The sequence below is a fragment of the Mauremys mutica genome, chromosome 2, assembly GCF_020497125.1.
Source record: "Mauremys mutica isolate MM-2020 ecotype Southern chromosome 2, ASM2049712v1, whole genome shotgun sequence".
Taxonomy (NCBI): Eukaryota; Metazoa; Chordata; order Testudines; family Geoemydidae; genus Mauremys; species Mauremys mutica.
In genome coordinates, this window is record NC_059073.1 from 2,269,367 (window position 1) to 2,294,761 (window position 25,395).

At 47.3% G+C, this 25,395-nt stretch overlaps 1 protein-coding gene across 3 annotated transcripts in view; it reads left to right on the top strand.

The window, feature by feature from the left end:
* The window catches only part of MAPK15 (mitogen-activated protein kinase 15), an 81,530-nt gene that overhangs the window by 13,646 nt on the left and 42,489 nt on the right, over positions 1-25,395 (top strand). For all 3 annotated transcript variants that reach the window (XM_045005597.1, XM_045005598.1, XM_045005596.1), the window contains exons 5-9: positions 564-694; positions 1,004-1,167; positions 9,619-9,758; positions 15,872-15,929; positions 19,611-19,748. In XM_045005597.1, coding sequence (XP_044861532.1) covers positions 564-694; positions 1,004-1,167; positions 9,619-9,758; positions 15,872-15,929; positions 19,611-19,748 — 631 coding nt within the window. The remainder of the gene's footprint in view (positions 1-563; positions 695-1,003; positions 1,168-9,618; positions 9,759-15,871; positions 15,930-19,610; positions 19,749-25,395) is intronic.

A 25,395-nucleotide genomic window follows, 5' to 3' on the forward strand; every position in this document is an offset into this window, starting at 1 on the left:
AAGATTCATGTAATGAGATAAATGTGAATGTTGGTGTAGGTAGATGGAAGAGTGAACCAGTGAATGTGGTGAAGTTAGTAGGGAAGCAATTGCATAGGAATTGATTTGGAAGTGGGACAATGGAAGACAGACTGGGAGGGATGAAGTAATATAGAAAAGAAGTGAATGGGTGTCTAGGTGCAATTTTTGGGGTAATGAGGAGATAGTGGGACAGTAGAACAATTTAAGAAGAGAAATGAATGAGTGACTATAGATCAAAGGAGGAAATGTTGAATGGGTGGATGTAATGTAGGATGTGAGTGGAACAACAATAAGTTCCATTTGTAATTTTTCAGTTACTGTCTAGTCTTTGCTTTCCCTGCGCTAAATGAAGTTCAGGAAATAGGGCTGCAGTAGTTCAGGAAATAGGGCTATAGCAGATGCACCTTTTTCAACTGCTGTCTTGCTGAGCTTCTGCTTAAAAAATGAGCTAGCGAGCTTAGAGTTTGGAGAATAGACTTGATGCCCTAGCTTTGGGTTCCTTTCACTCCCAAACAGTAATTCTCTAATGTTCTATGTTACAGAGACAGATTTACATGCTGTGATCAAGAAGGGGAATTTGCTGAAAGACATCCACAAGTGTTACATCCTCTACCAACTCCTGAAGGCCACCAAATTTATCCACTCAGGGAATGTCATTCACCGGGACCAGAAGGTACATTTGCACTCACTAGTCCTTACCTAAATGGAAAGATTTGTCCTCCATTCAAGACTGGAGTAAAATGATATGTGAGGGAGGCTGAGGGTGAAGGGAGTGAAGAGAGAAGATTCTACGGTCATTATCACATGACCTCTAGTAGGTCGTGTATACCTTGTGTGTCATGTATACCGTTTTGCTCCTAAAAGCAGTCGGTCCCTGGCAGGGGGAAGTGCAGCCTGATATAGGTTTTTTTATTTCCTTCCTCTCTGCCCTATACAGAGAAGAAAGACGTATTTTTATAAATATGTTTGTGTTCAACTACAGCCCTCAAATATCCTGCTGGATGCAGACTGCTTTGTTAAGCTCTGCGATTTTGGACTGGCTCGCTCCCTGTGTCAGATCCATGAGGACCAAGGCAGCCCTGCACTGACAGAGTATGTGGCAACACGCTGGTACCGAGCCCCTGAGATCTTGCTTTCCTCTCATAGGTAATTGTTTCCCAGTATTTCAATTTGCCCAATGTCTCTGAGATGCGCTTTGAGATGGTTTGGGAACCCAATTTTGGTTTTATTATACACCCTTGAAACACTGTCAAGAAAACTTAACAGTGGAGGTAAAAATCTTATAGTCCACACTTACCACAAACACCAACACATGCAATCCCCTGTCTCCAGTTCTCTTCACACATACTGTACAACCATACACACTGAAATCCTCTCTACACTGGTCTCTTGCACAACAGACAGCCCTGCATTCACCTGCTACTCAGCCCCCACCATTCACTTATACCAAATTAATTTTTTCTCTTCCTACCTTTACAACATTTGAGAAAATGCCTCAGCCCTGCTTTTCAAGTCTGGCTTTAAGTGTTCCTCAATGGCAAGCTTTTCTCCTTATCTCCTGGTTACTCCATTTGAAAAACTGCTTCCCTAGTCCCTGTGGAGGGGCTCTGGGTGGGCTTTGCTCTGTCCATTCTCTTGGTCAAGGAGAAGCCACTGGAGCTGATAACTTTTTTTTTTTTTTTTTTTTTTTAAATTTTAAATCCCACCCAGGATGTCATCTGTTCCCTTCATTAGGCGTAGGAATAGAATTGCTGGAGCTGGGTGAAAGCTTATTTTCACCACTAGACACTGGCTATATGGCAGGAGACCTTTTGAGCCTATGCTCACCAATTTTAAGTGAGGAGGAAACAAACCTAGCCCAAAGAGGGGGAGCCTAGAGGAGTTAAGAACATAAGAAAGGCCATACCGGGTCAGACCAAAGGTCCATCTAGCCCAGTATCTGTCTACCGACAGTGGCCAATGCCAGGTGCCCCAGAGAGAGTGAACCTAACAGGCAATGATCAAGTGATCTCTCTCCTGCCATCCATCTCCATCCTCTGACGAACAGAGGCTAGGGACACCATTCCTTACCCATCCTGGCTAATAGCCATTTATGGACTTAGCCACCATGAATTTATCCAGTCCCCTTTTAAACATTGTTATAGTCCTAGCCTTCACAACCTCCTCAGGTAAGGAGTTCCACAAGTTGACTGTGCGCTGCGTGAAGAAGAACTTCCTTTTATTTGTTTTAAACCTGCTGCCTATTAATTTCATTTGGTGACCCCTAGTTCTTATATTATGTGAATAAGTAAATAACTTTTCCTTATCCACTTTCTCAACATCACTCATGATTTTATATACCTCTATCATGTCCCCCCTTAGTCTTCTCTTTTCCAAACTGAAGAGTCCTAGCCTCTTTAATCTTTCCTCATATGGGACCTTCTCTAAACCCCTAATCATTTTAGTTGCTCTTTTCTGAACCTTTTCTAGTGCTAGAATATCTTTTTTGAGGTGAGGAGACCACATCTGTACACAGTATTCGAGATGTGGGCGTACCATGGATTTATATAAGGGCAATAATATATTCTCAGTCTTATTCTCTATCCCCTTTTTAATGATTCCTAACATCCTGTTTGCTTTTTTGACCGCCTCTGCACACTGCGTGGACATCTTCAGAGAACTATCCACGATAACTCCAAGATCTTTTTCCTGACTCGTTGTAGCTAAATTAGCCCCCATCATGTTGTATGTATAGTTGGGGTTATTTTTTCCAATGTGCATTACTTTACATTTATCCACATTAAATTTCATTTGCCATTTTGTTGCCCAATCACTTAGTTTTGTGAGATCTTTTTGAAGTTCTTCACAATCTGCTTTGGTCTTAACTATCTTGAGCAGTTTAGTATCATCTGCAAACTTTGCCACCTCACTGTTTACCCCTTTCTCCAGATCATTTATGAATAAATTGAATAGGATTGGTCCTAGGACTGACCCTTGGGGAACACCACTAGTTACCACTCTCCATTCTGAGAATTTACCATTAATTCCTACCCTTTGTTCCCTGTCCTTTAACCAGTTCTCAATCCATGAAAGGACCTTTCCTTTTATCCCATGACAGCTTAATTTACGTAAGAGCCTTTGGTGAGGGACCTTGTCAAAGGCTTTCTGGAAATCTAAGTACACTATGTCCACCGGATCCCCCTTGTCCACATGTTTGTTGACCCCTTCAAAGAACTCTAATAGATTAGTAAGACACGATTTCCCTTTACAGAAACCATGTTGACTATTGCTTATCTTCACTCCCATTCATGGGCCATAACAATTTAACTAGGGCTGTTATAGTTACTCTTCCACTTGCTTTGCTGCTGAAGGAAGGCACAATAATTGGAGTTCCTGTTGTATGATGTGATGCTTTTGCACACACAGTTGAACATTATAGCAGCCTTTCTTTGCAAATGCATGTCTAATACGCTGCTCAGTTTAAGTATCACACCGCATGGTGATGGACTCAGTACAAAAACCTAGATAGATAAGATTTCACTCTTCAGTCTCTCAATTAGCTATTTTTGCTTCCAGGGTTTCTCCTTTCCACTAAGGTTCAGTGTGTTAAATTTTCTCACAATGTTTATTAGCTGCATTTTGTACATATTAAATCTCACTTTGCTATTTTCTGCACATATTTTTTTCCACTGGTGTTTATTGCTCCTCCTAGTTTAGTATGCTCTGTAAATTTTAATAACCTGTTGTGTAAACACCCTCTTCCATGGGATTAATTCATACTCGTAGAGTCCAATGCCAGAAGAGATGACGTGGATCGTCTAGTCTGACTTTCTGTATAACACCGACAAAAGAACTTGTTAAAATAACTCCTGTTTGAGCTAGAGCATATCTTCTTATAAAAAAAATAAAAATAAAATCCAACCATGATGTAAAAAGCACTAGTGATGGAGAATTCACCACAACCTTTGGTAAATTTTCCAATTGTTGATTGCCCTCACTGTTAAAAATTGACACCTTATTTCCAGTCTATATTTTTTTAGCTTCAACTTACTACCATTGGATCTTGTTACACCTTTGGGTATGTCAACATTACAGGATTATTCCGATTTTACAGAAACCGTTTTTTAAAACAGATTGTATAAAGTCAAGTGCACACGGCCTCACTAAGCACATTAATTCGGCGGTGTGTGTCCATGTACCGAGGCTAGCGTCGATTTCCGGAGCGTTGCACTGTGGGTAGCTATCCCGTAGCTATCCCATAGTTCCTGCAGTCTCCCCCACCCCTTGGAATTCTGGGTTGAGGTACCAGTGCCTGATGGGGCAAAAATCATTGTTGCGGGTGGTTCTGGTACAGCCTCACCCCTCCCTCCATGAAAGCAGCAGACAACCGTTTCGTGCCTTTTTTCCTGGGTGAACTGTGCAGACGCCATAGCACAGCAAGCATGGACCCTGCTCAGTTCAATACCGCAATCGTGGACGTTTTAAACACCTCGCGCATTCTCGTGCAGTCTGTGCTGAACCAGGACCTGCAAAGCCAGGCGAGGAGGAGGTGGCTACGGCAGCGCGGCGATGAGAGTGATGAGGACATGGACACAGAATTCTCTCAAACCGCGGGCCCCTGCGCTTTGGAGATCCTGAGGGTAATGGGGCAGGTTCTAGCCATTGAACGCCGATTTTGGGCCCGGGAAACAAGCACAGACGGTGGGACCGCATAGTGTTGCAGGTGTGGGACGATTCGCAGTGGCTGCGAAACTTTCGCATGCATAAGGGCACTTTCATGGAATTTTGACTTGCTTTCCCCTGCCCTGAAACGCCATAATACCAAGATGAGAGCAGCCCTCACAGTGGAGAAGCGAGTGGCAATAGCCCTGTTGAAGCTTGCAACGCCAGACAGCTACCGGTCAGTCGGGAATCAATTTGGAGTTGGAAAATCTACTGTGGGGGCTGCTGTGATGCAAGTAGCCAAAGCAATCATTAAGCGCTGCTACGAAAGGTTGTGACTCTGGAAAACGTGCAGGCCATAGTGGATGGTTTTGCTGCAATGGGATTCCCTAACTGTGGGGGGGGCGGTAGATGGAACCCATATCCCTATCTTGGCACCGGAGCACCAGGGCACCCAGTACGTAAACCGCAAGGGGTACTTTTCAATGGTGCTGCAAGCACTGGTGGATCACAAGGGACGTTTCACCAACATTCACGTGGGATGGCCGGGAAGGGTTCATGACGCTCGCGTCTTCAGAAGCACTACTCTGTTTAAACGGCTACAGCAAGGGAATTACTTCCCAGACCAGAAAATAACAGTTGGGGATGTTGAAATGCCTGTCGTTATCCTGGGGGGGACCCAGCCTACCCCTTGATGCCATGGCTCATGAAGCCATACACAGGCAGCCTGGACAGTGGTCAGGAGCTGTTCAGCTACAGGCTGAGCAAGTGCAGAATGGTGGTAGAATGTGCCTTTGGCCGTTTAAAGGCGCGCTGGCGCATATTACTGACTCGCTCAGACCTCAGCCAAACCAATGTCCTCTTTGTGGAGAACACAGCAAGCAGCAATAACAATCACTGTGAGAGTAAGGGGGAGACCTTTATGGCGGGGTGGGAGGCTGAGGCAAATCACCTGGCCTCTGATTACGCGCAGCCAGACACCAGGGAGATTAGAAGAGCACACCAGGAAGCGGTGCGCATCAGAGAAGCTTTGAAAACGAGCTTCATCACTGGCCAGGGTAGGGTGTGACTGCTGTGTTTGTTTCCCCTTGATGAACCCCCCCCCCCTTGATTGACTCATTCCCTGTAAGCAACCCACCCTCCCCCTTCGATTACAGCTTTCTACGGAAATAAAGTCACTATCATTTAAAAATCATGTATTCTTTATTAATTCATTATAAAAAGAGGGAGAGAACTGAGAAGGTAGCCCGGGTGTGGTTTGGGAGGAGGATAGGAGGGAAGGAAAAGGCCACTAAAAAAATTTCACAGTAACGACAGCCTTTTGGTTGGACTGTCCACGGGGGTGGAGTGGGCGGGTGCATGGAGCGTCCCCCCACGCGTTCTTACATGTCTGGGTGAGGAGGATGTGGAACATGGTGGAGGGGTGAGGGTGGTTATACAGGGGCTGCAGTGGCACTCTGTGATCCTGCTGCCATTCCTGAAGCTCCACCAGACGCCGGAGCATGTCAGTTTGATCACCAGCAGCCCCAGAGTTGCATCCCGCCACCTCTGATCTCGAGCGTCCCTCCTGTCCTCACGTTCACTGGCATCTTTCCTGTAATTTGATACCACCTCCTTCCACTCATTCAGATGAGCTCTTTCCTTGCGGGTTACTTCCATGATTTCCGAGAACATTTCATCTCGCGTCGTCTTTTTCCTCTGCCTTATCTGAGCTAGCCTTTGGGATGGAGTAGGGAGGCTTGAAAAATTTGCAGCTGCATGAGGGAGGGAAAAAAGGGAGAGAAGTATTTAAAAAGATACATTTTACAGAACAATGGTTATACTCTTTCACAGTGAACAACACTATTCACCTTACATAGCACATGTGATTTCACTACAAGGTCGCATTTTGCATCTTAAATTGAGTGCCTCCGGCTCTGGTGTTACAGATCTCACAGACGCAAGTCCGGGCATCAGAATTCAGCTTGCATGCGGCCATGGTAAGCCACTGTCTTTCGGCTTCTGCAGCCTTCATATATACAGTGCTTTACCCCTGCCCCCACCACATGGCTGGTATCATGCAAGCTCACTGCTAATCACCCTCCTTCTCCTCCCCCCCCCCCCCCATCGCGTGGCTGGTAGCTGGGAAGATCCCTGCTAGCCAAATGCAAAAAAGCTCATCGCTATTTCACTCCTCCCCTCCCCCCGCTTGTCTACGTGCAAGGAAGGATTTTTTTTTTAAGCAGCAGGCCATGAGCCCAGTAGGAAAATGGGCATCTCTGTCCCCTTAATTAAATTCCTGATTTTCATCCAGGTTACCCTGAACGATATCACTCTGCTGAGGATAACACAGCGAGATAAAGAACGGATTTTTCTGGAATGCCAGCAATCACCGGGACCCTATGCAGCTATGCTTTGTCATGCAATGATAGCCGATTACTTGCTACATGCATGGCATGGTAAAGTGTCCTACCATGGTGGACAGAACAAGGCTGCCTTGCCCAGAAACCTTATGCAAAGGCTTTTGGAGTACCTCCAGGAGCGCTTCATGGAGATGTCCCTGGAGGATTTCTGCTCAATCCCCAGACATGTTAACAAACTTTTCTAAGTAACTTTACTGGCCGTGAATGCACCCCAAGTCCTCAGGGCAAATCAATCATTAAAAAACGCTTGCTTTTAAACCATGTTTTATATTTACTAAGGTACACTCACCAGAGGTCCCTTCCATGGCTTCATTGTCTGGGATAGTGGCTTGGGAGGGCTGAGAGGGTAATTCCGTCTGGGTCAGAAAAAGCTCCTGGCTGTTGGGGCTAACAGAGTGCTGTGTGCTCTCTGCAAGCTCGTCCTCCTCTTCTTCATCGTCATCTTCCCCGTCCGCAGAATCCTCAGCCATGGCTGAGATTACAACCCCCACCTTGGAATCCATGGACAGGGGTGGGGTAGTTGTGGCACAGCCCCCTAAAATTGCATGCAGCTCAGCGTAGAAGCAGCATGTTTTTGGCCCTGCACCAGACCTTCCGTTTGCTTCTTTGGTTTTCTGATAGGCTTGTCTGAGCTCCTTAACTTTCACTCTGCACTGCACTGAGTCCCTGCTGTGGCCTTTTTCCATCATAGTCTTGGAAATTTTTTCAAATACTTTTTCATTTCGTCTTTTGGAACGCAGTTCTGTTGGCACTGAATCCTCTCCCCATACAGCAATCAGATCCAGTACCTCCCGTGCAGTCCATGCTGGAGCTCTTTTTTGATTCTCAGGAGACTGCATTGTTACCTGTGCTGATGAGCTCTGCGTGGTCACCTGTGCTGATGAGCTCTCCATGCTGGGCAAGCAGGAAATGAAATTCAAAAAGTTTGCGGGGCTTTTCCTGTCTACCTGGCCAGTGCATCAGAGTTCAGATTGCTGTCCAGAGCGGTCACAATGGTGCACTGTGGGATACCACCCGGAGGCCAATACCATCGATTTGCGGCCACACTAATCCTAATCCGATATGGTAATACCGATTTCAGCGCTACTCCTCTCATCGGGGAGGAGTACAGAAACCGGTTTAAAGAGCCCTTTATATCGATATAAAGGGCCTCGTAGTGTGGATGGGTGTGGCGTTAAATCGGTTTAATGCTGCTAAAATCGGTTTAAACGCGTAGTGTAGACCAGGCCCTAGTTAAACGAAATAGATTGAACTCCTTGAGTCTATTGCTATAAGGCATGTTTTCCAACCCTTTAATCAATATTGTGGCTCTCCTCTGAACCTCTCCAAATCATCATCATCCTTCTTTAATTTTGGACACCAGAACTGGACCCAGTATTCCAGCAGTGGTTGTACCAGTGCCAAATACATAGGAGAAATAACCCTTCTATTCCTACTCAAGAGTCCCCTGTTCACACTGGGGGTTTATGTTCAGTTGATTATCCACTATGACACCCAAGCCCCTTTCAGAGTCTGCTTCCCATGATAGAGTTCCTAATCTTATACATTCTTGTTCCTAGATGTATACATTTACACTTGGCCATATTAAAATGCAAATGGTTTGTTTGCGCTCTGCTTACAAAGCGATCTAGATCAATTGGTGTCAGTGACCTGTGTATGTAATTTTAAAATTGCACTAGACTTACCACCAACCCATGTGGGTCCCCAAAACTTGATATGCTGTCATACATAATAACACTTCTGCTTAGGTCCTGCAAGCCATTTTTTAATCTGTGTGGAGGCATGATATCCCTGCCAATTTGAATTAATTATTGCAGTTAAATTTCATGAGACATAGTTTTAGATTTTAATACAGTATTTGATACTATCATATCTACTGCATTCCGTTTATCCACTATTTTTTTAATTATAGCAACAACCTAAAAAGACTATTGTATTTGTCTAGAAAGATTTGTTTAGCCACTCTTCAAGTGGTTCTTTCTTTTAATATTTGGTTTATTTTTTTAAGAATAGAAGTTAAATGTCAGCCTTGCTCTTCTGTTGTCTTCACTATGCAAGTTAGTAGTTTAAATAATTAAACATAGATATTGAGTATGAATGTTGACAAAGTCTCTTTTATATCATTCTCCCCATTCACTCTGCTTAAGTAATTTTAACTGATTTCTGGATATTTAAGATCCCAAGAGGTTTTGTCATTGACCGCACCATGTCAGTTCCCAGAAATCAGCTTGTCTTGATTTTTTTTTTAAGTCATATGAGTACCCCAGATTTTTATCTAATTATTATCTTTAATTGTGTAATGAACGTCCTCTGACTGCTTATTTCAAATAGGCCTTCACGAGAAATCTCTTGGTTGATTGCTACCTCCATATTTTCTTTGGCTTCCCTTACAGCAACAACCCATCAGCACAGCATCTCCTGTGGGGCAATTAGACACGTTTGACCATCCTGCAAGGAAAACAGAAATAGAAGGGGGTCTCGGGGTTACAGAAACGTATTGTCAGTGTTACAAAAGCATATTGGCGTGTCCTGATAAGTCTCTTCTTTCTTGCAGCTACACAAAGGGTGTGGACATGTGGAGTATTGGCTGTATTCTGGGGGAGATGCTGCTAGGAAAACCTCTTTTTCCTGGAACATCCACAGTGAATCAGATAGAGCAGATCTTGAGTGTCATTCCTGCCCCATCCCAGGAAGGTGAGACTTTTCCATGAAGGGAAGTATTAGCAGCCCAGTTGCATAAGAGAATGCCAATAACGAGCCATTCTTGCTCCCTCCCAGGAACTTAGACTGAGCAGTGGAATGTTGGGGACAGTGTGGAAAATAAAACCTTAAGTGATGTGATACAGCAGGGCCAGGGAGCAGTGGGAGAGGGGAGATTTATATAAGCCTTAGGCTAATTAAAGCATGGTTCCCTGTAAACTAGGGAAGGTTATTAAAGGTTAATTGGAGCACCTGTAATAAATTAAGGCCCTGTCAGGAACCTAATAAAAAAAACAAAAACACCCTGCTTCCAGGCAGACAGGGTGGTGTGAGGAAGGAGAGAGGACTGGAGTTTGGAGGTGTGTTGCTGAGAATTGAAAGACCAGAGAACTGGAGGAAAGGAGACCCTGCCCCAGCAGGGCAGGGAGACTCCCTTCCCCAGCATCAAGGACCAAGGGTAACCCTACCCAAGGGGAAAAAAGGTAAGAAACCTGCAGGGGTTGAGAGAGGCTGGGGCTCAGAGTGAGGAGCAAACCCAGACCCTTCCCCGCTTCCCTTCTCTACCACCTTCCCAGGCCAGTAGCGGAGCCCTCAGAGCCCCAAGAGCAGGGACAAGCAGTAGCATCCTAGGCGCCCCCCACCCCCGACTGCTTAGAAAAGCATGGGATCCACCATACCAACTGGCCATTTTGCCACAGTGATCAGATAAGAGATAACATGCCGCTTCTAGCATGCATGGAGGTAGTTGATGACAGTTACCTATATTAAGGTTGTTAATGTAATAAGTCAGTCAGGCTTCCTGGCCTGGTCCCCTGAACACAGAACTGGGAGCCTGAAATTCATAGGTCCTTTTTTTTTTTTTAAAGACCAAAATGGATTATTATGATCATGTAGGCCAGTGGTTCTCAATCTATTACTATTGTGGGCTGTATATGCAGCTCTCTGTGTTCTGTGGGCCGCATCTACACACACACACACCCCTCCCCCCCCCCCCCGAGGATCATAGAATATCAGGGTTGGAAGGGACCTCAGGAGGTCATCGAGTCCAACCCCCTGCTCCTAGCAGGACCAAACCCAACTAAATCATCCCAGCCAGGGCTTTGTCAAGCCTACCTTAAAAACAACTAAGGAAGGAGATTCCACCACCTCCCTAGGTAACCCATTCCAGTGCTTCATCACCCTCCTAGTGAAATAGTGTTTCCTAATATCCAGCCTAGACCTTCCCCACTGTAACTTGAGACCATTACTCCTTGTTCTGTCATCTGCCACCACTGAGAACAGTTTAGATCCATCCTCTTTGGAACCCCCTTTTTCAGGTAGTTGAAAGCAGCTATCAAATCCCTCCTCATTCTTCTCTTCTGCAGACTAAACAATCCCAGTTCCCTCAGCCTCTCCTCATAAGGGGGAGGGATAGCTCAGTGGTTTGAACATTGGCCTGCTAAACTTAGGGTTGTGAGTTCAATCCTTGAGGGGGCCATTTAGGGATCTGGGGCAAAACTCTGTCAGGGATGATACTTGGTCCTGCTAGTGAAGGCAGCAGGCTCAACTTGATGACCTTTCAAGGTCCCTTCCAGTTCTATGAGATAGGTATATCTCCATATTATTTAAGTCGTGCTCCAGCCCCCTAATCATTTTTTGTTGCCCTCTGCTGGACTCTTCCCAACTTTTTCCCCAGTCTTCTTGTAGTGTGGGGCCTACATGCATCTGATGAAGTGAGCTGTAGCCCACAAAAGCTTATGCTACAATAAATTTGTTAGTCTCTAAGGTGCTACAAGTACTCCTATTCTTTTTGCGGATACAGACTAACATGACTACTACTCTGAGTACTCCAGATGAGGCCTCACCAGTGCCGAATAGAGGGGAATGATCATGTCTCTCAATCTGCTGGCAATGCTCCTACTTATACAGCCCAAAAAGCCATTAGCCTTCTTGGCAAGAAGGGCACACTGTTGACTCATATCCAGCTTCTCGTCTACTTTAACCCCTAGGTCCTTTTCTGCAGAACTGTTGCCTAGCCCCCTGGTCCCTAGTCTGTAGCCATGCATGGGATTCTTCCTTCCTAAGTGCAGGTCTCTGCACTTGTCCTTGTTGAACTTCATCAGATTTCTTTTGGCTCAATCCTCTAATCTGTCTAGGTCCCTCTGTAATCTATCCCTACCCTCTAGCGTATCCTACTACTCCTACCAGTTTAGTGTCATCTGCAAACTTGCTGAGGGTGCAATCCACGCCATCCTCCAGATCATTAATGAAGATATTGAACAAAACCGGCCCCAGGACCGACCCTTGGGGCACTCTGCTTGAAACCGGCTGCCAACTAGACATGGAGCTGTTGATCACTACCCGTGGAGCCCGACGATCTAGCCAGCTTTCTATCCACCTTAGTCCGTTTATCCAGCCCATATTTCTTTAATTGCTGGCAAGAATACTGTGGGAGACCGTATCAAAAGCTTTGCTAAAGTCAAGGAATAACACATCCACTGCTTTCCCCTCATCCACGGACCCAGTTATCTCATCATAAACGGGAATTAGGCCCTTGGTGAATTGATGCTAACTTTTGCTGATCACTTTCCTCTTCTTGAAGTGCTTCAGAATTGATTCCTTGAGGACCTGCTCCATGACTTTTTCCAGGGACTGAGGTGAGGCTGACTGGCCTGTAGTTCCCTGGATCCTCCTCTTTTTTAACCATGGGCACTACATTAGCCTTTTTCCAGTCATCCGGGACCTCCCCCGATCGCCATAAGTTTTCAAAGATAATGAAATGCAAATAATGCATAATTTGCAATAATGCAATCACATCCGCCAACTGCTTTAGCCCCTTGGATGCAGCGTATCTGTCCCCATGGCTCATCTAGCTTTTCTAAATAGTCCTGAATCACTTACTTCTTTCTCCACAGAGGGCTGGTCACCTCCTCCCCATACTGTGCTACCCAGTGCAATAGTCTGGGAGCTGACCTTGTTCATGAAAACAGGCAAAAAAAGCATTGAGTACGTTAGCTTTTTCCACATCCTCTGTCACTAGGTTGCCTCCCCCATTCAGTAAGGGGCCCACACTTTCCTTGACCACCACCTTGTCACGTGGATGTCACATGGGCCACAGCTGCGTGCTGATTGGGCCGCAAGTGGGCCGTAGGTGAGAGCCACTGATCTAGGCTGACCGTTTTGCATAACTGTAAGCTGGTGGTCGGGGCTCAACCCTCCAGCTGGCGGGAGGGGAGCCACACCAACTCGCTCCTTGTCCCCTCTAACTGGTGGGCGGCAAGAAGTCAGGGTTAGCACCGTCTCAGGAGTCAGGCCCTCTGGGTCAGGGGGGCTGAACAACAATCAGTCTCAGAGTCTCACAGCGATCAGTCTCATGAAGGTTCACAGCTTCAGACCCTCAGGCAGGGGCTGAACACAAGGCACACAGTCAATTAATGCAGGCCCAGGCCCTCGGTCAGGGCGGGGCAACAACAGTTCAATAGAAGCCCCGGCCCTCTGGAGCAGGGGGCGGGGTCACAGCAGTTCAATAGAAGCCCAGGCCCTCTGGAGCAGGGGCTGGGGCAACAGCAGTTCAATATAAGCCCCGGCCCTCTGGAGCAGGGGGCTGGGCAACAGCAGTTCAATAGAAGCCCAGGCCCTCTGGAGCAGGGGCTGGGGCAACAGCAGTTCAATATAAGCCCCGGCCCTCTGGAGCAGGGGGCGGGGTCACAGCAGTTCAATAGAAGCCCAGGCCCTCTGGAGCAGGGGCTGGGGCAACAGCAGTTCAATATAAGCCCCGGCCCTCTGGAGCAGGGGGCGGGGTCACAGCAGTTCAATAGAAGCCCAGGCCCTCTGGAGCAGGGGGCAGGGTCACAGCAGTTCAATAGAAGCCCCGGCCCTCTGGAGCAGGGGGCTGGGCAACAGCAGTTCAATAGAAGCCCAGGCCCTCTGGAGCAGGGGCTGGGCAACAGCAGTTCAATAGAAGCCCAGGCCCTCTGGAGCAGGGGCTGGGCAACAGCAGTTCAATAGAAGCCCAGGCCCTCTGGAGCAGGGGGCTGGGCAACAGCAGTCCAGTTTAGGGCTCAGGTCCTTGCCTCAGGAGCTGAGCAACTACAAAGTCAGTAAGCCCAGACCCTCTGGTCAGGGCGGGGCAACAACCCATAGTCCACAGGACTCAGGTCCTGGTGTCAGGAGCTGGGCAATGACAGCAACTCAGCTTAGTGCAGGAGTCTCCGTCTGCGCTGGGGTGAGGGGGAGACTGCCACCCGTGAGTGGGGTGGCAGGGGGGACACAGGCCCACCCACTCCACTGTGTCCCAGCCCGGGACCCTATTAGCGGCTAGCACTGCCGCTGGTCAGTGGGGTCCTGACCGAAACACACCGACATGGGCACCTCGGTGCCTATAGCCTGACAGGGGTCGGCTATCCCCGGGCTACATTCCATTTCCCCCTCTATGGGCTCCTCGGTCGCCGTGAGCTCGGACCAGTCCATCGGTATGGGGTCTGCAGGACCAGGGCTTGGGGGCAGGTCCGGCAACTCCTGCTGGAAGTCTGGCCCGGCTGCCTCTGATGGCTCCTCCGGGTAACAGCAGGGCGGAAGCGGCGGCGGCGGCTCCTCCTTGTACTGGGCGGGAGGAAGTCTTAGCGGCTGCTCCGGGTTCTGATCCCGGGGAAGTTCCGCAGGTTCCTCATCGTACCGGGCGCGGGGCAGTGGGGGCCAGTCCTGATCGCCGCCTCGGGTCCTGGAGGGTTCCCAGTCTGGAGCTCCTGCCGCACGTCTGCTCGCGGCGGTGGCTGGCTCCTGACTGAGCTTTGGGCGTTCTCCTTTTCTACTTCCTGTCCTGCCCCTTGACTTCCGGGGGGCGGGAACAGGAAGTGGTGACTCAGCCCACTTGGGCGTCTGGGAGGGAGCTCCCTCTGCTGGGCAGGAGGAGAGCCACACTGACTCGCTACAATAACAAAGAGCAAAGAGTTCTGTGGCACCTTGTAGACTAACAAACATATCGGAGCATGAGCCCACTTCATCGGATGCATCCAACGAAGTGGGTATTAACCCATGAAAGCTCATGCTCCAATACGTTTGTTTTGCATAACAGGCTATAGAAGTAGCAAACGTATTGGAGCATGAGCTTTCATGGGTGAATACCCACTTCGTTGGATGCATCCGATGAAGTGGGCTCATGCTCCGATATGTTTGTTAGTCTATAAGGTGCCACAGAACTCTTTTTGCCACTTTTACAGATCCAGACTAATGTGGCTACCCTTCTGATACTTGACAGACTATAGAATTTCACCCAAAAATTCTTGCATCAAGCCCATATGTTGTGGTTGAGCTAGAGCATGGTTTTCTAGAGAGAGTCAGTCTTGATTTTAAAGATTTCCAAGTGATGAAGACTTGACTACATCTTTTGGCAAATTGTTCCAGTGGTTAATTACACTCACTGGGGCTTGTCTATATGAACAGTTAGTAAATTTACAGCACAATAGTGTGCCATGCATTAACAGGCTGTGTGGATCCTGCTACAACACATTAAGTTCCAGGGTGCACTTTGATCTACTCCCATTTCAAAGTGAAATAAAAGTGGACTATGGAACTTTTAGTGCACAGCAGTTGGGTCCATACAGCAAGTTAGCACACTAGCCTGCTGGGCACTATAGACTTACACCCCAGCTTGCCATGTACTAACTGTTCATATAGACAAGCCCACTGTTAAAAATCAGCACCTTATTCCTAGTCTGAATTAATCTGGCTTCAGTTTGCAATCTTATTGTGTCTTTAATCTAGCAGACAAACAGTTCTCTAATATCAGAAATATTCTCCGCCATGCAGAAATTCCAGGATTATAAACCCTGCTCTTTCACTTACTATCTCTAGAGCACCTGCTATGAATCTTTTTTTTTTCTCCAATTTGCCATCTGTTAAATGGGACTCTTACTTATAAAACATCATAAGGTGCTGTGAGGCTACATTCATTAATGTACGTAAAGCAATTGAGATGCTCTCGGAAAGCATTAGAGACTGGTAAAATATTATTGAATCTTCTCTACCAAAATTAACTCCTTAGGTTCGAATTCAAGATTTCAAGTCACAAACTGCATGGCTCTGGGAATCCTGCCCAGGGTGTTCACTAAATCTGTTTTCTGTTGCAGATATTTTAGCTATCCATTCAGACTACAGAGCCTCTGTTATTAACCGCATAAGCTCCAGGTAAGCCTTTTCCATTGTGTTACTAGCAGAAACAAACAGACGTTGATATAATGTGGGAAAAAGCTCAGCAACCAGGGGCCAGCAATCATTCACACCCCTGTAGTTACTGTCCTTTGTTCCAGTTTCTTTCAGGCATCTCTTGGGGGTGGAAAGGCCATCTCTTCAGCCAGCTGAAGACAAAATGGAGAGGCTTCCGGGGCCTTTTATATTGTCTCGCTTGTGGGCAGAAACCCCTTTTTTCTTCTGTGCAAAGTCACAGCAACAAGATGGAGTTTGTAGCCACCTGGGCAAGTTACATGTCCATGAATAATTCAGCTTTTTGCAGGCTGATGCCATTGTTTATATGTTAGTTTGAATGTTCCCAGGAAAGCTCAGATGTGGATTGGCATCTCCCAAAGTCCATTGTCAGTTAAGTGTTTCTTGATAGGACTATTCTCAGTAAGTGCCTGTTCTCAAGAAGCTGACCAAATGCTTCACTGAGGCTACTTAGAATCAAATGCATTGAGATACAAGTACATAACCAATATTCATAACTTCAAATGCAAAAATGATACACACATACAAACAGCATAATCATAACCAGCAAACTACAACCTGTACGAGACCTGGTGCAACCATAGGACCCTGGTTGCAACAATGATCTATACGGTCACAGTTCATGTCAATAACATCGCAGTATAGTCTTTTATAGCAGAAGATCCCTGCTTGAATGTTTTAGATCATATTAAAGATGATATTAAGTCTCTCTCTTTGGGGAAAGAGAGAGAGTTAAGATGGTCTTCGATAGTTGTTGTTGAAGTCCAATCATCTTTTCTTTAAGACAAAGCCAGACAACTTGCTGAAATACGGAGAGAAAAGATCAGCAAAGATAGAAAATGCAGCTTCTGTCTCTAACGCTTTCTTTCCCTTGCAGTCCAGTTGCTGGGAAATTATAGGCCCAGCACATGGTCTTATCAGCCACTCTTAAGAGTTGGGAAACTTTTACCAGCATTAGGCTATTTAGGACATTACTTTTGATGTGACCAGGGAAGCAGCTAATATTGCAAAAGGTAGAGCTTTCTTGGAAGCTAAATCAGACTCTTATCAGACAAAAAGAAGATAGGAAAGAGGAGAAAAAGGGTGGGGAAAGAGAATGACACTCCAGGGAGGGGAAGTGGAACCCAGAGTGCAGATTCTAGGTGGTGGTCAAGATTTAGTTGAAGCTGGGATGGGGTGATGTCTCTGGCTTGATCTGGTCAGGACACCTTTCAAGATCAGGACGATAAAGACTCAGTGGTGTCTTAGTGGATCCCAGGACACTGGGAGACTGGTAGCAGCCATGATGGTGAAACTTCCTCCTCCTAATTCACTGTCCTGTTGTCTGTCACAGTGGCAACCCATGACACTTCCAGGAACTTGAGGACATCTTGTTCAACTTCTTTAACTTAAGAAATCCAGTGTGTCTCCAAATTTTGCTTGCTTTCATAAACAATTTTGGCTTTAGTTCCTCCTACTACTAATTTGATATTGCTAACTAGTCACCTTGTGTGGGATCCACGCATACAAGGACTCAAAGAGGAAGGAAAAGTTACTTACCTTACGGTAATCGTGGTTCTTAAATAAATTTTGTTCATTTGATCCCATGAACCACACACCCCACCCCCATCCCTATTTCTGAGTCTTATCCTAATAGGGTTTCTGAATTAGGGAAAGGCAGTTGGAGAGGCACAAAGATATGTAGGGTGCAGGCATGCCCCGATAGACACTGCGGGTCAAAAATTCTGATCTCATTCATGAGGTGCATGTGTACCTTAGGAGGGATCCACACAGATAAATCATCTCAAACTGCAGTTATTGTAAGGTAAGTAGCTGTTCTTTTCATGTACAACTTTAACTCTGACCACTATATGTGTGTATCAACAGCCAGCATCGAAGTATCACATTTCTTATCATGTATAACATGAATCATTATATTCAAAGAACACCATAACCACTAACCATCCCTTCCACACAACAGAAACAGATAAATACAAATAAACAGGACGCGTGACAAATGGAGAGATGATACTGTTGAGTATCCAGTCTAGATGTGACGGATTCTTCCTAGAAGGGGCGGGGGGAGGGGAGGCACAAGGCCCCTCCCCCTCCATGGCTCCACCCTTGCCCCTCCTCTTTCCCACAAGACCCTGCCCCCCAGCCAAGCCAGAGCTGGGTCATGGAGCCTGGGCCCCTCCACCTGCTTGGGTGGGGGCACCTGAGAGCAGCCACCTGCCTATGTCCCCACCCCCTGTGCCCCCCACCCAGGGCAGGTGGAGGGTCTGTGGCTCCCCACAGGTGCCCACGCGGCTCTTACCCCAACCTAGTTCCGGCTTCCAGGCTGGCCTGGGGGCGGGGCCTCAGGGGCCAAAGAGTAGTAGCCAGGCCATGGTAAGAGCTGCCCGGGGAGCTGCAGACCCTCCATCTGCCCTGGGCAGGGGGTCCACAGTGTAGGGACATAGATCGGGGGCTGCTCTTGGGCCCCGCTACCCTGGGCTGGTGGAGGGTCTGTGTCTTCCCACGCCTTCCCGGGCTGGGCTCCAGCTTCTGGCTGGCCGAGGGGTGGGCCCATGTGGGGGAAGAAAAGGGGCAGGGGGCCGGGCCTGGCCTGTGGCAAAAAGTGGACTGGCCAGACCTGTCCACTTTCAAAAGCGGGAGGGCCAACATGGCCCCTTCGCCTCCCCTATTCTGGTGCCCCCAATCCATTCACCCAAAAGGTCATTACCATGACATTGCAACATAGTTAAAAACAGTGATGATTTTTTAATTTGAACTGACTTTTAAAAAACTTAAATCAGTTTTTATGTATGTGTTCTTAGCGATTTACTTCTCATAAATTCCTAACAAAGATATTTTGCTCTTGTTTCTTTGCTTAGTTTTGTAACTGTTCATAAGAAAGAAAAATGTTTCCATGTCATTAACTAGCTAGATTGGAGACCACACAATAATCTAGTTATATGAGAATGAGAGGGCGTGGCTGGGTCATGACAAATGCTAAGATTAGGTCGCAGAAGTCACGGAATCTGACTTTCAGCGAGCTCTATGACATTGAGGATCCTGCAGCTGCCTGGCCTCCATGGGTGGCAGGACCCCCTGCACCTCACAGCCGGTGGCGGCAGAGGGACCCTGGAGCTGTTCAGCAGCCACCAGTGGAGGGCCCTTCCCCCCCCCCCCCCACAACTCCCCAGCCGCCACTGCTGGCAGTGGCCCCCTACAAATCCCCAGACTCTGTTGCTGGCAGGGGCCCCCCTGCAGCTTCCCTGCCTCTGTGGGCGGTGGGGGACCCCCCTCCTGCAGCTCCCAGCCCCAAAGGGCAGTGGGGGGGACTCCTTCCAGCCACTGGGCAATCGGATCCCTGCAGCTCCCAGCCGCTGTGGCAGGGAGTGGGAGGGGCAGGGTGCTGTACCCTCCTCCCTCTGCATTTTGTCAGGGATGTTTTTATTAAAAGTCAGGGACAGTCATGGCTTCCATGATTTTTTGTTTATTACCTGTCCCTGACTTTTACTAAAAACATCCCTGACAAAACGGTAGCATTAGTCACAAACCACTCCTTGGGAGTGAAATCTGGGGTTAGGAGTTACCTCCATGAGATTCCCAGGTTTGAGATACAGGGTTTTGCAGTGAAATTGGGCACTGGGAGTTACAACTTTGATTCTTGCCTTTCAGACGACGAGTGACAATTGAGGAAATTTTACCCTCCTCTACTCCCCCTCATGCCTTGGACCTTCTAAAGAGGCTCTTAGTATTTAACCCTAATAAACGGCTGACCGCAGAAGAGGCCCTGCAACATCCTTATGTGAAAAGGTGAGGGCAATACCAGTGTGAAATTTCCCAACCTCCCCTCCAAGCCTCTTGTGTGGCTGCTACCAGCACAAGTTTCCCTTCTGCCATGTGAAATGGTGAGGGTAATGGTAGTTTTCAATCCGCTTTCTTCTACTCTTCATGTGAGAAGGTGAGGGTGCCTTAGTATGTGATATTTCAGATCTCTCTCTCTCTCTCTCTCGCTCTCTGTTGTAGCTCTCAGTGGTTTCTGATGTGTCACCCTTTCATGTATAATGAGAGTATAATTAACACCAGTCAACCTGGCTTTATGGAAAATAGATCTTGTCAAACTTGATCTAATTTTTTTATGAGATTACAAGTTTGGTTGATAAAGATAATTGTGCAGATGAAAGATACTTGTGCCTGAATGCACAAAAGGAGTTAAGTCCCTAAGTCCTGGTTTTGGCAGCACTGTAATGCGCCCTTGCCCCTGACCAAACCCTGCAGGGGCCTAAATTCGCTTAGCACCTACATTTTTTTGAGTAAAAGTTCCCTTGATGCATGTGTTTCTGCCTCTGTGCATGTGCACTGCTGCCTCTCTCCAGGCATCTAGATGCCTATTTCTTAGCTGAGCCACAGAGCAATTCACAGACCAGGGGAAGATAGACATTTGGCCGTTTAAGTTCTGTGCAGGGCCTGATTGGGCAGGTATAATCAGAGGCTGCCTACCAGTTCAGGGCTCTCAGGTGAGTTCACACAAATTATTTGGGGAGGAAGAAGACTTACCTCATAAATTCTAGCCCAGTGGTTAGGGTACTCACCTAGGATGTGGGAAACCCCAGGTTCAAGTACCCCCCCTCCACCTATAGGGGAGAAGAGATTTTAACTAGGATCAATGATGTTCAATATTTTTATCAAAATCAGGAAGTACATATAAAAATGCTGATGAAATTTGCAGCTGATATAGTGGTTGACAGTGTGATTAAATAATGATCGGGACAGGGCAGGTAGAGCTTTGAAATCTGGACCCATTTAAATAAAATGTTTTAATAAAGCCAAATGCAAGATTATATATCTAGAAACAAAGAATGCAGGCCATACTTACAGAATGCAGGGCTGTATCCTGGACAGCAATGCTTCTGAAAAGTATTTAGGGGTCATAGTGAACAAGCAACTCAAAGTAAGCTGTGGCAAAAAGGGCTAATGTGATCCTTGGATGCATAAACAGGAGCAGGCGTAAGGAGGTGATTTTTACCTTTTGTATACAGTGTTGGTGAGATTGATATTGGAAAACTGTCCAGTTCTGGAGTCTTTTTTTTTTAAAGGGATGTCAAAATATTGGAGAGGGTGCAGAGAGGACATAAAAAAATTTATTTGAGGGGTGGAAAAATCTTTCAGTGAGAGACTTAGCCCTGGCCTACACTACGAGTTAATCCTGCACCCGTCCACAAGATGAAGCCATTTTTGTCGACTTTAAGGGCTCTTAAAATAAATTTATGCATTCCTCCCCAACAAGGGGATTAGCACTGAAATCAACATTGCCGGGTAGAATTTGGGGTAGTGTGGATGCAGTTCGACGGTATTGGCCTCCGGGAGCTATCCCAGAGTGCTCCATTGTGACTACTCTGGACAGCACTTTCAACTCAGATGCACTAGCCAGGTACACAGCAAAAGCCCAGGGAACTTTTGAATTTCATTTACTGTTTGGCCAGTGTGGCAAGCTCACCAGCACAGGTGACCGTGCAGTCCCAGAATCGCAAAAGAGCTCCAGCATGGACCGAACTGGAGGTACTGGATATGATCGCTGTTTGGTGAGACGAATCTGTGCTTTCAGAACTCTGTTCCAAAAGACAAAATGCCAAAATATTTGAAAAAATCTCCAAGGACATGATGGACAGAGGCTACAACAGGGACCCGCAGTAGTGCTGCGTGAAAATTAAGGAGCTCAGGCAAGCCTACCAAAAAATGAAAGACGCAAGCGGCTGCTCCGGATCAGAACCCTAGACAGGCTGCTTCTGTGATGAGCTGCATGCAATTCTAGGGGGGGCCTCTTACCTCTACGCCACCACTGTCTGTGGCCACCTGCAAGTGGGGAGTCTCATGCACAGGGATGAGAGTTTTGGGGACGAGGAAGATGAGGATAGCGCACAGCATGCAAGCGGAGAAACCATTCTCCCCGACAGCCAGGAACTGTTTATCACCCTGGAGCCAATATCCTCCCAACCCTCCCAAGGCGGGCTCACGGACCATGAAGCCGGAGAAGGCACCTCTGGTGAGTGTACCTTTGTAAATATAAACACGCTTGCTATTAAACCATGCATTAATGACTGATTTTTCCCTGAAGACTTGGGATGCATTCGCAGCCAGTACAGCCCCTCCTTTTAAATGGCCAACCCAACGGGTGCTTGGTATGGGAAAGGAGGGTGCTGCTGTTTGAAACCATTACCACAAGTTATGAAGGTTGAAGTCGAAAGACTGTGGCTTACCATAGCTGCCTGCAAGCTGAATTCTGTTGCCCGGCCCTGCATGTGTGATCTCTCTCACCAAACTGGTAGGGCCTCAATATAAGAGACAAAATGTGACCTTGTACCGAAAGCACATGTGCTATGTAATGTTAACAGCTTGGTTCACCGTGAAAGAGGCTACCGATTGTTCTCTAAAATGTGTCTTTTTAAATACTACTCTGCCTTTTTTTTCCTTCCACAGCTGCAAACGTTTCAACACTCCCCCTATCATCTCCATCCCAGAGGCTAGCTCAGATAAGAAGGTGAAAAAAACACACTCATGATTAAATGTTCTCTGAGCTCATGCAGTCCTACTGCACTGAAAGAGCTCAGCAGAATGTGTGGAGGCAAACAATGTCAGAGTCCAGGAAAGCAGAAAATGAACGCAAGGACAAGAGGGACGAGCGAGATGAGAGGTGGCGGCAGCATGATGAGAGGAGGGCGGATGCAATGCTGAGGCTACTGGGGGATCAAACTGATATCCTCCGGCGTCTGGTGGAGCAGCAGGAAAGGCATCAGGAGCACAGACCACCGCTGCTACCCCTGTGTGACCGCCCGCCCTCCTCCCCAAGTTCCATAGCCTCCTTACCCAGATGCCCAAGAACGTGGGGGTGGCTCCAGACACCCAACCACTCCACCCCAGAGGACTGCCCAAGCAACAGAAGGCTGGCATTCAATAAGTTTTGAAGTGCAGTGTGGCCTTGTCCTTCCCTCATCCACCAACCCACCCGGTGCTTCCCTCCTCCCCTGCCCCTCCCGGGCTACCTTGGCTGTTATCCCCCTATTTGTGTGATGAAATAATGCTTGATTTTGAAACAATGACTTTATTGCCTCTGCAAGCAGTGATCAAAGTGGGGAGGGCGGTTGACTTACAGGGAAGTAGAGTGAACCAAGGGGGCAGGTTTTCATCAAGGAGAAACAAACAGAACTGTCACACTATAGCCTGGCCAGTCATGAAACAGTTTTTCAAAGCTTCTCTGATGCACAGCGCGCCCTTCTGAGCTCTTCTAATCGCCTTGGTGTCTGGCTGCACATAATCAGCGGCCAGGCCATTTGCCTCCACCTCCCACCCCGCCATAAACGTCTCCTCCTTACTCTCACAGATCATAGAATCATAGAATCTCAGGGTTGGAAGGGACCTCAGGAGGTCATCTAGTCCAACCCCCTGCTCAAAGCAGGACCAAACCCAACTAAATCATCCCAGCCAGGGCTTTGTCAAGCCTGACCTTAAAAACCTCTAAGGAAGGAGATTCCACCACCTCCCTAGGTAACCCATTCCATTTCTTCACCACCCTACTAGTGAAAAAGTTTTTCCTAATGTCCAACCTAAACCTCCCCCTCTGCAACTTGAGACCATTACTCCTTGTTCTGTCATCTTCTACCACTGAGAACAGTCTAGATCCATCCTCTTTGGAACCCCCTTTCAGGTAGTTGAAAGCAGCTATCAAATCCCCCCTCATGCTTCTCTTCTGCAGGCTAAACAATCCCAGTTCCCTCAGCCTCTCCTCATAAGTCATGTGCTCCAGCCCCCTAATCATTTTTGTTGCCCTCCGTTGGACTCTCTCCAATTTATCCACATCCTTCTTGTAGTGTGGGGCCCAAAACTGGACACAGTACTCCAAATGAGGCCTCACCAGTGCTGAGTAGAGGGGAATGATCACATCCCTCGATCTGCTGGAAATGCCCCTACTTATACAACCCAAAATGCCATTAGCCTTCTTGGCAACAAGGGCACACTGTTGACTCATATTCAGCTTTTCGTCCACCGTAACCCCTAGGTCCTTTTCTGCAGAACTGCTGCCCAGCCATTCGGTCCCTAGTCTGTAGCAGTGCATGGGATTCTTCCGTCCTAAGTGCAGGACTCTGCACTTGTCCTTGTTGAACCTCATCATATTTCTTTTGGCCCAATCCTCTAATTTGTCTAGCTCACTCTGTATCCTAGCCCTACCCTCCAGCATATCAACCACTCCTCCTAGTTTAGTGTCATCTGCAAACTTGCCTAGGGTGCAGTCCACACCATCCTCCAGATCGTTAATGAAGATATTGAACAAGATATTGTGGAGCACACAGCAAGCGGCAATAACAATTGGAATATTAAGTATCAGAGGGGTAGCCGTGTTAGTCTGGATCTGTAAAAGCAGCAAAAAGTCTTGTGGCACCTTATAGACTAACAGACGTTTTGGAGCATGAGCTTTCGTGGGTGAATGCCCACTTACATCCGAGTCAGTTAACTGCGCCAGCGCGCTTTTAAACGTCCAAATGGGCATTCTACCACCATTCTGCACTTGCTCAGCCTATAGGAAAGCTGGCTGTATTTCAAAGAAACCTTATTGAGGTTGCAGGAACAAACCATCCCGATGTGTAGGAAGAAAAGTAAATATGGCAGGCGACCAGCTTGGCTTAACAGTGAAATCCTTGCTCGTCTTAAACACAAAAGAACAGCTTACAAGAAGTGGAAGATTGGACAAATAACCAGGGAGGAGTATAAAAGTATTGTTCAGGCATGCAGGTGTGAAATCAGGAAGGCCAAATCACACTTGGAGTTGCAGCTAGCCGGAGATGTTAGGAGTAACAAGAAGGGTTTCTTTAGGTATGTTAGCAACAGGAAGAAAGTCAAGGAAAGTGTGGGCCCCTTGCTGAATGAGGGAGGGAACCTAGTGACAGAGGATGTGGAGAAAGCTAGTGTACTCAATGCTTTTTTTGCCTCTGTTTTCACAGACAAGGTCAGCTCCCAGACAGCTGCACTCTGCAGCACGGTATGGGGAGGAGGTGACCAGCTCTCTGTGGAGAAAGAAGTAGTTCGGGGCTATTTAGGAAAGCTGGGCGAGCACAAGTCCATGGGGCCGGATGCGCTGCATCCGAGGGTGCTAAAGGAGTTGGCCGATGAGATTGCAGAGCCATTGGCCATTATCTTTGAAAAATCATGGCGATGGGGGGAGGTCCCGGATGACTGGAAAAAAGCTAATGTAGTGCCCATCTTTAAAAAAGGGAAGAAGGAAGATCCAGGGAACTACAGGCCAGTCAGTCTCACCTCAGTCCCTGGAAAAATCATGGAACAGGTCCTCAAGGAATCAATCCTGAACCACTTAAAGGAGGGGAAAGTGATCAGGAACAGTCAGCATGGATTCACCAAGGGCAAGTCATGCCTGACTAACCTAATTGCCTTCTATGACGAGATAACCGGC